General features: G+C 30.1%; 3 protein-coding genes across 9 annotated transcripts; 2 read left to right on the top strand and 1 right to left on the bottom strand.

Annotated features, from left to right (window-relative positions):
- The first annotated feature begins 129 nt into the window (after positions 1-129).
- Positions 130-4928, top strand: Mlf (myeloid leukemia factor). 4 transcript variants are annotated; one of them, XM_069110384.1, is made up of 7 exons: positions 132-451; positions 895-1099; positions 1184-1466; positions 1544-1679; positions 2571-2666; positions 3598-3657; positions 3923-4064. In XM_069110384.1, the coding sequence occupies exons 1-6, from the start codon at positions 399-401 to the stop codon at positions 3614-3616; spliced, it is 792 nt and encodes a 263-aa protein (XP_068966485.1). In that variant the 5' UTR covers positions 132-398; the 3' UTR covers positions 3617-3657; positions 3923-4064. The 4 variants fall into 4 exon arrangements, with proteins under 4 accessions (XP_068966484.1, XP_068966483.1, XP_068966485.1 ...); XM_069110382.1 differs by lacking the exon at positions 3598-3657 and having other exon boundaries at positions 131-451; positions 3923-4928; XM_069110385.1 differs by lacking the exon at positions 2571-2666 and having other exon boundaries at positions 133-451.
- On the bottom strand, positions 4733-6864 carry LOC138178032 (uncharacterized). Its single transcript, XM_069109434.1, has 5 exons — positions 6754-6864; positions 6432-6649; positions 6163-6352; positions 5518-6072; positions 4733-5445 (listed from the first exon to the last, which is right to left on the bottom strand). The coding sequence occupies exons 1-5, from the start codon at positions 6862-6864 to the stop codon at positions 5269-5271; spliced, it is 1251 nt and encodes a 416-aa protein (XP_068965535.1). The 3' UTR covers positions 4733-5268.
- Positions 6865-9882: 3018 nt separating this feature from the next.
- anchor (integral membrane protein GPR155 homolog anchor) lies at positions 9883-14357 on the top strand. Of its 4 annotated transcripts, none has more exons than XM_069110056.1 (12): positions 9883-10091; positions 10934-11104; positions 11179-11302; positions 11387-11676; positions 11749-12560; positions 12635-12702; positions 12777-12923; positions 13017-13156; positions 13249-13417; positions 13485-13650; positions 13714-13900; positions 13990-14357. In XM_069110056.1, exons 3-12 carry the CDS (start codon positions 11202-11204, stop codon positions 14301-14303), a joined length of 2394 nt encoding a protein of 797 aa, XP_068966157.1. In that variant the 5' UTR covers positions 9883-10091; positions 10934-11104; positions 11179-11201; the 3' UTR covers positions 14304-14357. The 4 variants fall into 4 exon arrangements, with proteins under 4 accessions (XP_068966157.1, XP_068966156.1, XP_068966158.1 ...); XM_069110055.1 differs by lacking the exon at positions 9883-10091 and adding an exon at positions 10536-10743; XM_069110057.1 differs by lacking the exons at positions 9883-10091; positions 10934-11104 and adding an exon at positions 10536-10743.
- The last annotated feature ends 468 nt before the right edge of the window (positions 14358-14825 follow it).

Raw genomic sequence — 14825 nt, 5'->3', positions numbered from 1 at the left:
AATTAAATTGACTTCGAAATTTTAGAAATGAGATATCCAATAGCAGTACAGTACAGTGTATTGGCTAAAATTAGCTAAACAATACGGTTCATGCAAACGAGTCATAACACCAAACTATGTAAGTATGGGTGTATAAATGTACAGTTAGATCCATTTGCTGTATATTATACTGTATACTGTTCGTTATACGGTTAATTTTTGGCCGTGGAGTGGTGTCTGATAGTACTAGACATTTCACTTCACATTTCTGTTTCCAGAAGTTTCTATAAAATCTTTTTGGCGAAATCTCTCACGAAAATTTTCTTCGTTTCATCCATTTCAAGTGTTCGTGTTATTCTATTTTCAATTATTGATCGTAATTTTTTTCACAAATAGTATCCATTTAACTGTTTTTCAAAATGGCCTTTTTCGGATCATTGATGGGTGATCTCAACGATGATCCTGTTTTTGGGTGAGTTAGAATAACTTTTATTAGTCTAGTTTTGTGTAAAAATAAAAAATATTCGCATTGAATACTTTTTTCTATCTATTTTATTATAATTACTATTAAAAGAATATTTTATTAATCTCGTTATACAAATTTGCGGAAAAGTATTGTTGGATTCGATCCAACAATAAAATTCTATGTATTTCTAGAAAAAAATTGTTGCTAACTATGCATGTTAGCAACAAAATTCACTTTTCTTAATCTAATTAAGATATAACTAGGTAGAAGCATTTATTTTAATCTTCAGATGGAGATTTCATTTTTTCTGTTATTTAATATATTACATAATTATTGTTTTTTATGTAATTAGCAGCATGGTTTATATTAATTAATTTTAATATGCTTAGAGATAGTTGTAAACAGATAAAGTACATTATACAGTTTTTGTTGCTGTATGTTTTCTATAGGCCTCATATGCAATCTATGAGGAACATGAATGACGTGATGGCTTCTTTGCTTCATGATCCATTTGGTATGCTAAGTAATCCTGGCCACCATCCTATTGCAAATGGCACCCATAGGAGCTCGGGTCGTCAGAATGATCTTCAGATATTACCATTTGGATTTCCACCAATGCCATCATTTAATATAGGCAATGTGTTTTCAGACTTTGTATGTTAATTTCTTTTATTTTTTTTCTCATTTATAGACTAAAAAGTATTTGCAAGAGAAAGTAATATAAAAAATATGTTTTAGGATAATATGGCACAGAGTGGAAATTGTCATTCATTTACCTCGAAATCTGTAATGACATTTGCTGGTAATGGTCAACCGCAGGTGTATCAAGCAACTATGTCCACAAGAACTGCTCCTGGTGGTGTGAAAGAAACAAAAACAACAGTCTGTGATTCTCGTACTGGAACAAAAAAGATGGCTATTGAACATCATATTGGAGATAGAGCACATATCTTAGAGAGAGAACATAATCTACACAGTGGTGAACAGGAAGAACGTCAAGAATTTATTAATCTTGATGAAGGTTTTTACACAAATTTTGTATTTATGTTTTTATTTTTTTCATGCATAGAGTAAAAATGTATAAATTTTGTTTTACAGAAGAAGCGGAGAGTTTTAATAATGAATGGGAGTCACGTGTCCGTCGTTACCATGGTGGCAATTCTCATTATAGTAGCCATGGTCATCAAAATCGATCTGATCATAGGCAGTTGGCTTTACCTGATGCATCAGGAAGGTTAGTTAATTTAAATTTATTTCAGCATGTGTGTGATATATCTTGTAAACAATATTTCCTTTATATGCAATGACTTGCACAAAGAAATGAAAAAAGTACAAATATCTACTTGAATTCTCTTTAACATCTTTTTATGATTAATTTTTGATACACCTTTTTTTTTATAAAATATTAGTATTTTTATAAAATAATGTAGTATCAAGATGTAAATATAATTGTATGCATGTTCAATATGAGTATAGAAATGTGCATATGTGTGCATGCATAGCAATATTACATGTATAATATTGTTATTGACAAACTCAAATTTATGCAGTGTGCATAAGAAATCCAAAAGACGAACCAGTAAAAAGAAGTGAAGGGAGAAACAGGATTACATCATACTATGTCACTTCTGTCTCACTTTGTGCATTCCCTGCCAAAATTCTGTATTGAACATACAAATAAAAACATTTAAGCTTTAATTTTTATCTCTTCTATCTAGTTTCAATTTAGCATGAGCAAGAAGATATGTGTAGTATATTACATTGTAGACTTTTTGTGATATTTATATCTTTAATTCTTTATATTATTTGTTTTTATATTATTATACTACTGTTACGTGGACATACAATGGATAACACTATTTATTGATTTATACATACCATTATAGCGATAAATTAACTGCAATATATTTTATAGTTTTTATTCTCATTAAAAGTATTTTATAGTAATGTAAAATTATTGAGTTTAATAAAAGATAATGTATCAATAAAATATATAAAATGTTGCACTTGATTTTTTTTGTCAAATGAAAACTAAAATGTTATTAAGTTTTAAGCATTTTCTTATTTTGTTACTTCATCTTATTTGTTTGTGCATTATTGATTTGCTTATTATATGCTTTCATAGTCAATATTCTAATTCTTCAAGATGGGCACCTTCTCCTAGATGTAGTCTAAGACCGCCACCTTCATTTAGAACATACAACCCCATTTCCAATTTAAGGTAAGTTCAGTTTCTTTTTTAGAGTTTATGTTTATTATACATATGTATATTAAAGTGAAACATTTTATTCTTCATTTGAAAAATGTATGCTTTCAACATATGGATATAGTATTATGTAAATATATAGTATCTGTGTACAGGTGTATCAAATGTCTATAATTCCATATACAGGGTGGTTGGTAACTGGTGGTACAAGCGGAAAGAAGTCGAAAATATAGAATAAAAAATTTTTTTTTTTAATTTTTCCATCGAGACAACGATCTACAGTGAGATCCGTTATAATGTACCGCACGTGTACCGAGCGAAAATTCAAAGTCGATTTTCTCGAAAACAAAGCCTCAAACGAAAAATTTTTATTCTATATTTTCGACTTTTTTTTTCGCGTAGAATCACCCCCTTTCCGCTTGTACCACCAGTTACCAACCACTCTGTATATTCAAATACACAAGTATTTAAGTAATGTATGTATTAATATTATTATGGTACATAAACAATTGGTTTTATGCTCATACCTTAAAGCTAGTTTCCATTTATTTAGAATAAATGTCCATGTATTTGTATAACAAAGTCAATAATAAAATATATAAAAAAAAATGAAATTTTTTATCTATAAAATAATTATTGTGTATTGTTTATAGCATGTGGTAGTTACAAGCAGCAGCAAAGATGTACCATACATCATATATGTTTCTAATTTATCATATATATTGCATGATTACTGTATAAATAATATGTATCTTTTCAACTTTAATTGTATTTCAAGGCAGAGGTATAAACCTTCACTTTAAAAGTATCTTTTATTTCTATATCAGGTTATGAAATATTATAAATTATCCATTATTACATTTGTTTATAGTCCATTACTTATTTTGTTATCTGTAATACAACAAACAACATTGGTATAAAATATACCATATATTGTGTATTGCAGGTACAGCCGCAAATATTAATAAAGTAAAAGCATAGTACACAGTGGTGACACTTATGCAACGTAAGTACGTTGCGTTTCACTTAACATTTATGTTCTGATATTTCAATTAAAAATTTTATTGTAATTGTTTGGATATGTTTTTCCAATGCCATGCTACTTAATTCTTGGGGAAGTAAAAATTTATCAATCATTCCCTTTTTTACAAAAATACTTAAAAAAGAATATTTACACATGGACTAATTACATGGATATATTCTCACATTCTCATGTTTAATTTTTATCATACCTAAAGACATACTATGGTTTAACATTCTCATCTTTACAGTTCGAGTTCTTCCACAAATATTCAAGATACTAATTTTACGTCAGCAACAACTACGAATGTAGTAGGAAACCGAAAACGCAAACATATACCAGATGATGAAGTTTGGAAAAAGTGTCATGTTGTATCAGATAGTAATATGTAGATCAATCATTCAAACTATTACTGATGGTACTGCAGAACTTCGGTAAAATTCGTATCATTTAATAATATTATATTAGATCTAAAAGTGTTTTACAAATAATTTCTTATATCATGTTCTTATAGATTTAAGTGAATCGTAATTTCTTAAAGATTTTTCTGCAAATAAAAATAAAAAAGCTATTTTTTAGGTCATATAATAAGTACTTTACCGAAGTTATGCTGCAGTTATTTTCCATTTTACATATAGACTTACTGATTCTTAGAATCTTTATGAATGAATATCATATGTGTAGAAATTCTATGAAATAATATATATCAATGTATGAAAAGTATGAGAGTAAGAATGTTAGAAAATATGTAGGTTTATTTCGAATAATATAAAAAAAGTATTAATCATTTCTCATAAAATTTGGTTTATGAACAGAAATATGTTTTGTTTGGAAATGTTGGAATGTTACTAAGGTGTTACTTTTTAGGTTTTAATATATTTGATCTTTGTGAGATTTTTTGTCTAAAAAAAAAATTATGTTAAAATAACATTTAAGTTTTAGTTATATTTTTGATATTAAGAATATTCGAATTTAAAAATATGTTAGTACATTCTCAATTTCAAGTAAAAATGAACATATTTTGGGGTAGTATATTTATCAATAAATGTACAATTGAATGTAATGATTCTTGTCTCTGTTTATTCAAATAAAAATTATAGATTTAGTATAACTTAATCCACCTTTATACTAACAAAGAGATTGAATATAAGTCATCCCTAATACCACCATTTTTTATGATTTTTGTTTTTTAAAACATAAGCAGGAAACTAATTTTACTCAGTATTATTTTAATGAAAGCATTCAAGTTCCTAAAACTTCAAAACGACCTACGATTAAATATTTATATAAGCAATAATAAAGAATGGTGTAAATATATACTATTATTGAATTTTGAAAACAATCTTCAAAAATTATTAATACATACATTAATATTTTCATCGAACTGTTAACAACAATGCATTAAATACATAAGTTTTACTAAAGTTCATTAAAAAATATACCCTATTTTATAATCAGAATAAAATTAATATCTGTAGTACATAGTAAAACTATTAAGATAACCATCAACAGAATAAAAAGAACGTAAGAGGAAAGCCGGCAAAAAAAATGATACATTATATATTGTCTGCACCACACAGGGCAGATTGACTTCTGTTAATTGTCCTCTGCTAAAGTGTTGATTCTTGAATTAATAGCCAGGAGTTGAGCCACGAAGGCTGAGTCACTCATAACTGTTGCAAGAGTACATAATAGATCCTCTAGGGTAACTTGCGAGAGACCTAATTGCCGAGCACATTCAGCAATGACTTCTTTTTCTTCGGCACCAGGCATCTGAATAAGGTGATTTAAAATTAATTATTTACAATCGTTTAACATTAATCTGTATATGAATGTAAAACGTACCTTCGGTGAACTGCAGAATTTGTTGAATGCCATTTTAATTCGTTTTTTGCCATTGTTAGTTTGATAAAAAATTGAAAAGGTTTGTGCATTGTTTATATCTAGCACAACAGGAAAATATATACCAGCTGTAACATGACCTTTAGTATCTCTTGCAAGAAGGCTCCTGAAGTTATAAACTAAATTTCTGCGTTCAGTAACATCGATGGCAGTTAAATAAGGCCTTGCCACGTATATAAGAGCAACTTGTGTTCTCTCTAGGGTACCAGATCGAGTTTTTCTCTCATGCCATTCAATGTAATCAGGATCGTTAGTGCATAGAAAGTAATTGTACTCTTTTTTGCAATCTGGTTCATCAGATTGAATAAACCAGCCCGTATGTGGGTATAACTTATCCTCCATCACAGTAATTACTCGAGCTACATGATATCCAGGATCAAGGAGCATAACTCCTTTTCGTCCACCAATTTCGATTTTTAGACATACTAATACATGTTCCTTTTCTCCGCTATCTGCAGCGGGTGGTCCACCAACATAATTAGCAATATTATCGATCGTCTGTAAAAAAAAGTAACTCATAGAATCTCGAATTATAGTATATTAAATAAAAATAAAATAATTCAACTGTTTGTGAATCATAAATAATACCTCTTCACAGGATACTAAGTAGAGGCCACCTGCTATACCAGGAAATCGTTTATTTAAACATCTTAAACGGTATAGCAATTCAAATCCCAAACCCACACAGGTATGATGTTCACGTGTTATAAGTGGTTGATATTTGTGATAAAATCTCTCCAGTACGGTTTCACCACTTGCAATATAGTCCTTATAAAATCTGTTAATTGTAAAATGAAGTTTTTCAATAATAGTCTATAAGCGAGAACTTAGGAAGAAAGGTATATTATGACAATTACTTAAGGAAATTGCCAATGGTGTCATAGCGATGCTCACGCAATAAGTGTTGCGTTTCTAATTCAACGCTGCCTGCTAGTTCCTCATATTGTTCGACCGTTAGTACGGTCAAGGCTGGTGCCTCGTAATGGGCCCATACCGGCAGGGGCAGCGGCACACCTCTGATCCAGGGCCCGCGTGCCTGCCCCTGTGGCTGGCACCATATCTCTGCCGTCTCGAGTCAACTCGGCCATTCACTTCCCCAACGGCCCACTGTTGGCACAAAGCCATGCTCATCCCTGCAGCTGCTTATTGGCTCTACAGGGCTCTCTCCGTGTTTTATACTCTTCTCTCGCTCTGTAAATATAGCTTCTTAAGATTATTCATATAGTAACAGTAAGCATTTGTTTTTTCAATAGTCATGTTATTCAAAACTTCATACAAGTAATTTGTCATTTTGAACGAAAGATAATTAAAAACTAAAATGTATAAAAAGTATGGTATTTGCGTCGCACGTCCATAAGTGTAAAACTATCCTTTTCAATCAATACAAGTTATGATTTACTTGATGTAATTACTATTTCTATTGATAAATATATTTACCATATGTCCATTGCTATTTAAGCACACGAATTAGTACAATGCCGTATGACAAAATTTGCGAAATAAATGCAGAGAAGCGGATCGGAGTTGTCGTTGGCTTGGTATCTAACATGGCGACAGTATATACGCATGGTGAATCAATACACGACCAAATAGATAAGTAGCATGCCACGTGTCTACTACGACTTTCGTCACAGTGTTACCGTTCGCGCTAGTACACTAATTTTCACTTACTAACTTCGAAAAAAAAATTATCAATGGTGACAAAGCACTGAATATTTATTAAAGAAAATATGTGAATATATTCGACTTTTAGTATGTAATATGCTTCAAGTTGATTCAAAACAGATTAATCAGTACAATCAAAATAATTACGTAAGAGAGAAAAAATATACATTTATTCGATATTTTTTTCTTGTAATTTCAAAAAGAAAAATTTTAGGTATATTCTAAAAATAACGATGTGGCAGGCATAAATTCCATTGATGCCAAAACATTGATGTTTACATTTTTTCGCATCCTGTAATTTGTGACTTACATGATATATTATGTATACCAAAATAATACCTTGTTTGTAATTTATTACGTCATTAAATACACTGACTTAGGTTACAAACATGTAATGTTGGTAGGTGAAAGGCATTTCCCTCCTGAACTAGGGCACACAAGATGTTTTAAGTATGCACACATGAATTATTTTCTATCAGTTAATCCTTTTATTTTATAAAATATACAGTAATTACATCTTTCGATTTAGAACCCCCAATAAGCAAAAAGAAAAGAAAGAGAAGTCAAAATAAATCACAAAACTTACCCATACAATGAGCGCACCAAACAAACAAAAACTTTCTCTCCTCGGAAGCTTGACACAATTCACACGTCCGAAGTCGAAGCAGAACTGGGTGGTGGATGTGTGCAGAAGATTATATACGTTCAGGTCTCTCCTCTTCCTCTTACCTCTCTTACAAGTCTTTGATAATTCACCACGTGATCGCTATCCATGTAAAGTTTAGAAGACGTAGTTGCGTGTTTTCTTTCTTATTATAAACAAATCAGAAAACTGATTTTCTTCTCTAGCAATTAAACGATACCATCTTACGTTACTTCCGATTCTCGTGTTACATCCGATCGCATTTTATATATCCGATAAATGTGTTTCCATATTGTTATTGTAATTATTCAAAGTTTGCGCGGATCCTCAAATTGTACATTCCATGAATTTAACAAATTTTCAAAATGGTGAATATTAACGTATAAAACAAAAGAGGATGAGGTTAGTCACAGGGAAATTCATCTCTGATATGATTGGCCAGACAATATTATGCTTCTGAAAATTATACCCTTTTCCAGTTATTCAGCTATCAAGGCCTTACGCTAGCTCCGCTTGACTTGAACATTATGATAAATAACTATTGTATTTTACGGAACGCTAACATAATTAGTAGGATTTCCAAGAAAAAAAAGGACCAAATGGACACAAAGTCAAGGATTGGTCTCACCTTTTGCCTCGCGCGCGCGCATGTGTGTGTACATATATATATATAACATATTTTTTTCAAATGACCTTGAACCGGTATTTCCAAGTACCGAGCTTTCTTTTTGCGTGGAATTCCTATCGCGATGGAACTGATATAATGTAGAAAAAGCAAACGCTGTTTCGGTGAATCAGCTGACGTCACATGAAGGCAGTATGCGAATACACACGTATATAGATTTGTATTTGATCGCATACACGCGAATACACGAAATCTGTACACATACACGTAGACAAATTAATACATAGTCACATTAGATACGCTATCTATCGACCACGTGATTATAATGTGATCCGATGTCTGTTTCGATGAAGCGAAATTACTACGCAGTTATATTATTTATTCGAGAAAATTGGAAATAAACCAACTGCTTTATTGGCACAATCTGTTCGACAGCGACTTCGTTTTTTCAATTCCAATTCCAGGCTTATAGAAAAGCTGTTGCGTACATCGTACGCAAAAGTTATACAACTATATCACATTTTTATTAACATAATATATTATAAATATTACAATATTTTTATATTGAATGTTATTGTTTTCTCAATCATGATTTGGAAAATGTTCATGTTTGAATAGTTTCGTGTTATCAATAAGTCAAGTACTTCCATGAATTTCCGTGACTAAGCAAAGTAGCTATGCATATACATACTTGCGTAAATCTTTATATATATATATATATATATATATATATATATATATATATATATTAAAAAATTAACTAAATATAAACTAAAATTTATAAAATTTATAAAATTAACTAAATAACTAAATATATTAAATAAATATATATATAATTAAATTAATTAATTAATTTAATTATATATATATCAGATTTCTGTTAATTTTTTAATCGGTAGACAATGAATAAATACATCGATTTGAGAAATATTTATCAAACGTTTCTGTTTCTGGTAGAACAGCTTTATTGCGCAATATTATAAGAATGTATGATTCATGGAGGTCAGTGACGTAAAGATATACATATTTCACTGGCAATTTAACACTGCATTGCTGTATAAAAGCAAGTTCAACATACTGATACAAATATCAATAAAAAAAATAAACTAATCTTCTAGGATTAACATCAATTAAAATAAATTTTTTTGCTTGTTTTATTTATTTGTTATTTAATTGAGATTTGTAAAATTGCAATTATTTGTTGCATTTTTTAAGATAATGTTTATTATATATTATTTAAGTTCGAAATCTATTACAATTATATAGTATATATATGTATATGTATATATAAAAATAGATATGTATATATATTTTTTCCCGATAATTTAACGATAACCTATTAGTCGTAATTTAGTACAGACAGTACTGCACCATTTAATTGATGCAACCAACTAGAAATATTTCGACATAGAACTGACACGAGGCTATTTTCTTATCACATTTATTTTGCGTCTCATTATTGGGGAATTTGCGCAAATTATGTATATTTTCTAAACGCTTAGAATTTTCTAGATATGTAATATATAATTACGAGTATTATATGGAATATGAGAATTACATTTTCTACCGATTATGTGTAACATGGTATGTATCTGTTTTCTAAATTTATATCAGGAGCACATGATTTTGCTATCAATTAATGAATTTTCGTTCTTGAATATTGATAAAAGATATCAGGACTTTTGTTTTATCAAAATTTATCAAACTTAAATTCATTAATGCGTATACAGTGATAAATAATAAAACTAAATGACGATTACGATTTATATAACGATGATATTTATGATTGTACAATTTTATAATATCTATGTTAATTTTGAATACATTTCAAAGCGATTTTACTTAATAGCATAACGTTATAGATACAAATAAAATTCCCGTATTTTAGAACTATAATTTGAAATTTGAAATCAAACATTTTCGTGCAACGAGTCCGATGTTTTGTTCGAAGCACGTGATATAGATGAACCAATCACATGATTTAGCTAGAGATATCGATGCTGTATTCGGGTTCATGAGATTAAAAATTGCCTATACACGTAATGCATATAGAGTATTATAAATGTTTTGTCGATATGAACTTGCATAATATATTTTTATTGTATTAAACAACGCTGATATCTTTCATTATATCTCTGAAGAGTTTTCTACTTGTTTTTCATACATACTTTTGACTTTATATTATAAACGAAGGATATAATAAATATTGAACGTGATTGGATGTTAATATTTTTGCGTGAGCGAAAATTTATATATTTTTCAGATTGTATTGTTATATTGTAGACTATGATGTACTGTCGTTTTTAGTACTCTAAAACAATAAATCTTTTAGTTCTTTTATTTCTTTGTAATGTTTAGTAACTTGATATTTATGAACATATGGGTATCAATATTCTAAAAGTACATTTAAAATCTTTTTATTTCAGTCAGTGAAAGAAATAATATAGTGTGAATAGAGATGAAGTTGATATGGGGTTAATGCTACATAATATTTTTTTGTGTACATGCCCTTCTTACAACAATAACAATGTTATATTAGAAAGATGACAATATCTGTATTAAAAACAATTATAATATAAATATATATATGCTGAAAAGTAATTTATCTTTTTTCATTTCTTTTTAACATTTTTCACATGTACATCTAAATTAAATTATTCTATATTTCCAGGAATTTAAAAAGCAGCATTAGTCATGTCTCTATTGGAAGAGACTCAGATTTCAACAATGAGAGTTGAACCAATAGATAATTTATATCTTGCTCTGATACAGTGTTTTGCTATTATATTATGCGGGTGAATTTTTTGTAACTATTTAATCTTTAAATTTTTATCATATGAATTTTAAGATGTATATAAATAAATTGCTTGTTTTTTTAGATATATTGCAGGAAGATTTGACGTTATCACTAAAATAGAAGGAAATGGGCTAAATACTTTTGTAGGAACGTTTGCTCTACCTTCTTTAATTTTTATGTCACTGGCAAAGCTTGATTTTAGTCTAGTAAATTGGAAATTCCTTCTTGCTGTATTGATAGCTAAAAGTTGTGTATTTCTTGTTGTTCTTGGTATATCTCTTGTTATTAAAAGACCATCAAATCCAGGTTGTGCTGCACTTTTTGCAATATTTACCACGCAGAGTAATGATTTTGCTATTGGATATCCTATGAGTAAGTAAATTAAAAATCATTCTTAATATAGTTTAAAGTAATCTATATGCTAAAAATAACATATTTTTATAGTTCAAGCACTATATGAAGAAACACATCCTGAATATGCTGCTTATTTATACTTAATGGCACCTATATCATTGGCTATTTTAAATCCAATTGGTTTTGTATTATTAGAAATTGGTAAACGTTCTGGTGAAAATCATAGAAGTTATAGAGACATGGTTTGTTCTATTGTAAAAGGAATTGCACTAAATCCAGTACTTGTTATGACTGTTCTTGGTATTCTTGGTAATCTTGTCTTCGGTCATTTAGTACCTGCTATATTAGCAACTGTGCTTGATGTATTTGGTAATGCTTTTTCTGCAAGTGCTCTTTTGTTGTTGGGATTAATGATGGTTGGAAAAGTACACAAATTGAAGGGCACAGCTCTTGTAATACCAGGTATATTGATATCAGTAAAATTGCTGGTACTTCCTTTGGTCATAAGAGAATCTATTATTCTCTTAAATGCTGGCGAGAATGCTACAGATACTCAAGATCTAAGTACTTATGGATTTCTGTATGGAACTATTCCTACAGCACCAGCCTTATTTATTTTCACTCTTCGATATAATATTGAAATTGATTTAATTGCATCAGCAATGGTTGCTTGTACTTTCTTATCTGCTCCACTAATGTTTGTATCAGCAAAGTTAATCGATGCTGTTTCTACTGGAGTTAGTCCGAAAAATTATGCATACCAACTGAATATATTTTCTTTTGATGTAAGCATTGCTTCGATAACAGTTTGCACATGGTTAATTATTTGTCTAATTGGATTAAGAAGAAAAAAATATAAATGTGTCACTCATAAATGTACACTTTGTATAGTAATTGCACAGGTTTGTATTAAATTGTATTAACTTAGAATTTATGCCAGTTATAGTTGAAATTTATACAAAGATTATGATTTTAGCTAGTTACAGCTATAGGTGTTATAATATGGACCAAACTCGAACCTGATAATACTGGTTCAATTTTATGGTAATTTATTCCACTATTTACTTTGATTTTTTTAAATTTAATTCTTGTGTTATTTTGACCATGATTTATTATAGGTATATCCAGTTTATTTTAATTACTGTGGGAGTATATGCAAGTCGTATGTGGACTGTAGCAATAGCTGCAACTTTATTATACTTAAGTTCCCGTTCTCTGGATTTTGTTTGCAATATTCAAAGATGGTTTTACCCTATTGGATGGGGGTATGATGAATACTTCTTTTTTTATATATAATATCGAAAAGAAAGAAAATGACTAATAATATACTCATATATCTTATCAATAATATATTTCAGAATTCCACTTTTAATAGCAATTATAATGTGTAGCACTATGTCTCCAAGGGAGTCTGAACTTGAGTTCAGAAATCCAAATTTTCAACTTGGCACAGTTCAAGCTGCAATTTCTACTTCTATATTAACATTCTGTTTTATTGGTAGGTATGTAATATACGATGCATGAAATAAAACATAATATTCTTTATTATTTAAAACAATAATATCCTTTATTATCGCATCTTTTTTACAGTAACAATGGGTTGTTTAGTCTTACAGCAGAGCTACCAGCGTCGTAACATTTTAGCATCTTATTCTAATTTAACGAATAATACCGAAAATTCCAATAATGACACCAATAATGACGAAAGACGCGTAGTAGATGTTGAAGATCTGATTTCTTCAAATTCTCATCCTCCAATGTAAGTAAATTGTATAAAAAATAAAGCTAGTAAAATTTTGTTTTAATTAATATTTTGATATTGTTAGCATCGGCTGTGAATATACACATGGTTGTCCAAATGGTACATGTAGCAGCAACAATAACGAAATTGATGATTGCGAATTATATATAAACATTGAGAATGAAAGAAATGATCCTCAGTTTTTACGACATCTTGTATTTGTTATTTTACTTCTATGTTCCATGTTCATTGTAAGTATATGACAGAATACTTGAAAATTATTACAAGGTTATAATTTACTATAATTATTTTAGGGTTTATCCATATCAATCGGAACATTATTAATGGAACAGTTGACTGGAATTTATGCAGAATTAGCATTTTTGGATGTTGCCTTAAATTTTGGCCAGTCATTAATCGTATTTGCTATTTTTGGATTAGATACTGGTCTTGGTAAATTAGGATGTTGGCTGCAGAAAATGTGTCGTAAATGGCGCACTGGTATTGCTATGTTCTTATATTCATTTTATTATATTTTTATATTTAACAAGTTTCATAATTCAAATGCACACTATATTTTGTTTTTATAGAGAAAGAATTGCAGCTTCCCCCTGAAGATACATTAAGCCCCGAAGTGAGAGCTATTAGGGATCAGTTTAATCGTTGCCATTTGGCTGAATGTCGTGCTCGTATAGCTATATGTCGTAGACGCTTATTAAAGATGTACAAAGGTGTTTTTACTGGAACTGATTTAGTTAATTGGTTGCTTGAAGCAAATGTTGCACAAACTAGAGAAGAAGCTGTTCAATACGGTCGTAGCTTATTAGAAAGTAGGGTTTTGCAGCATATCGACGGCACTTATCATTTTTATGATCAAAACTTACTTTATACTTTTAATGGTTAATTGTAATATCTGGATCAAGTCTCATAAAAAGACTATTTTTGCAGTTCTGATTAAATATATGTCGGAGATGAAAGGAAAGCCGAAGCCGTTCCTTGGAAATTTTGGGAACATCCTCTAGTACTCTAGCCTGGATTTTATCATAGCTGTAATTGTTCGAGATTTGTGATAGCGAGATTGGGTTCGAGGTGACAATTGGTCGCCGAACGTAGCCACGGTCACGGAATGTACGTTTCGCCTAACGGAGGTCTGGAGTGGTTGTATGGGTTTTCCGAGAAATGTGGTTGTGGCGGCATGCGGCCTCGGGAGCGGGCCTAGCCACGTGTGATACAATGGGTCATACATTGTATTACTAATCAAACTCCAGGCAGAAACTGCCTAACAACGGCGTTTGGAACTTTCTCGATGCTTCCAACGAGTCTGCCTAGCAACGGCGTTTGAAACCTTCTCGATGCTTCCAAACGGGTATAGAAAAACAAATGCAATCGTACAGCGAGAAAAAATCTCGACGAGGCTGGCATTCTT

Source organism: Bombus flavifrons, chromosome 3 (genome assembly GCF_040668555.2).
Source record: "Bombus flavifrons isolate JBK064 chromosome 3, iyBomFlav1_principal, whole genome shotgun sequence".
Lineage (NCBI taxonomy): Eukaryota > Metazoa > Arthropoda > Insecta > Hymenoptera > Apidae > Bombus > Bombus flavifrons.
The sequence above is the reverse complement of the archived record's forward strand: the minus strand, read 5'-3'. Positions and strand labels throughout refer to the sequence as shown.

What these genes read in the sequence shown, in the direction of transcription:
- anchor (XM_069110056.1), top strand. Translation starts at nt 11,202, where the DNA reads ATGTCTCTATTGGAAGAGACTCAGATTTCAACAATGAGAGTTGAACCA. An exon ending in AATACTGGTTCAATTTTATG is followed by an intron (nt 12,703 to 12,776) that starts GTAATTTATTCC and finishes GATTTATTATAG; the next exon opens with GTATATCCAGTTTATTTTAA. An exon ending in TCAAATTCTCATCCTCCAAT is followed by an intron (nt 13,418 to 13,484) that starts GTAAGTAAATTG and finishes TGATATTGTTAG; the next exon opens with CATCGGCTGTGAATATACAC.
- LOC138178032 (XM_069109434.1), bottom strand. Translation starts at nt 6,864, where the DNA reads ATGACAAATTACTTGTATGAAGTTTTGAATAACATGACTATTGAAAAA. An exon ending in ATTTACAGAGCGAGAGAAGA is followed by an intron (nt 6,650 to 6,753) that starts GTATAAAACACG and finishes TGGCCGAGTTGA; the next exon opens with CTCGAGACGGCAGAGATATG. An exon ending in AATTCTGCAGTTCACCGAAG is followed by an intron (nt 5,446 to 5,517) that starts GTACGTTTTACA and finishes CACCTTATTCAG; the next exon opens with ATGCCTGGTGCCGAAGAAAA.
- Mlf (XM_069110382.1), top strand. Translation starts at nt 399, where the DNA reads ATGGCCTTTTTCGGATCATTGATGGGTGATCTCAACGATGATCCTGTT. An exon ending in ATTTATTAATCTTGATGAAG is followed by an intron (nt 1,467 to 1,543) that starts GTTTTTACACAA and finishes TTTGTTTTACAG; the next exon opens with AAGAAGCGGAGAGTTTTAAT. An exon ending in AACCCCATTTCCAATTTAAG is followed by an intron (nt 2,667 to 3,922) that starts GTAAGTTCAGTT and finishes TCATCTTTACAG; the next exon opens with TTCGAGTTCTTCCACAAATA.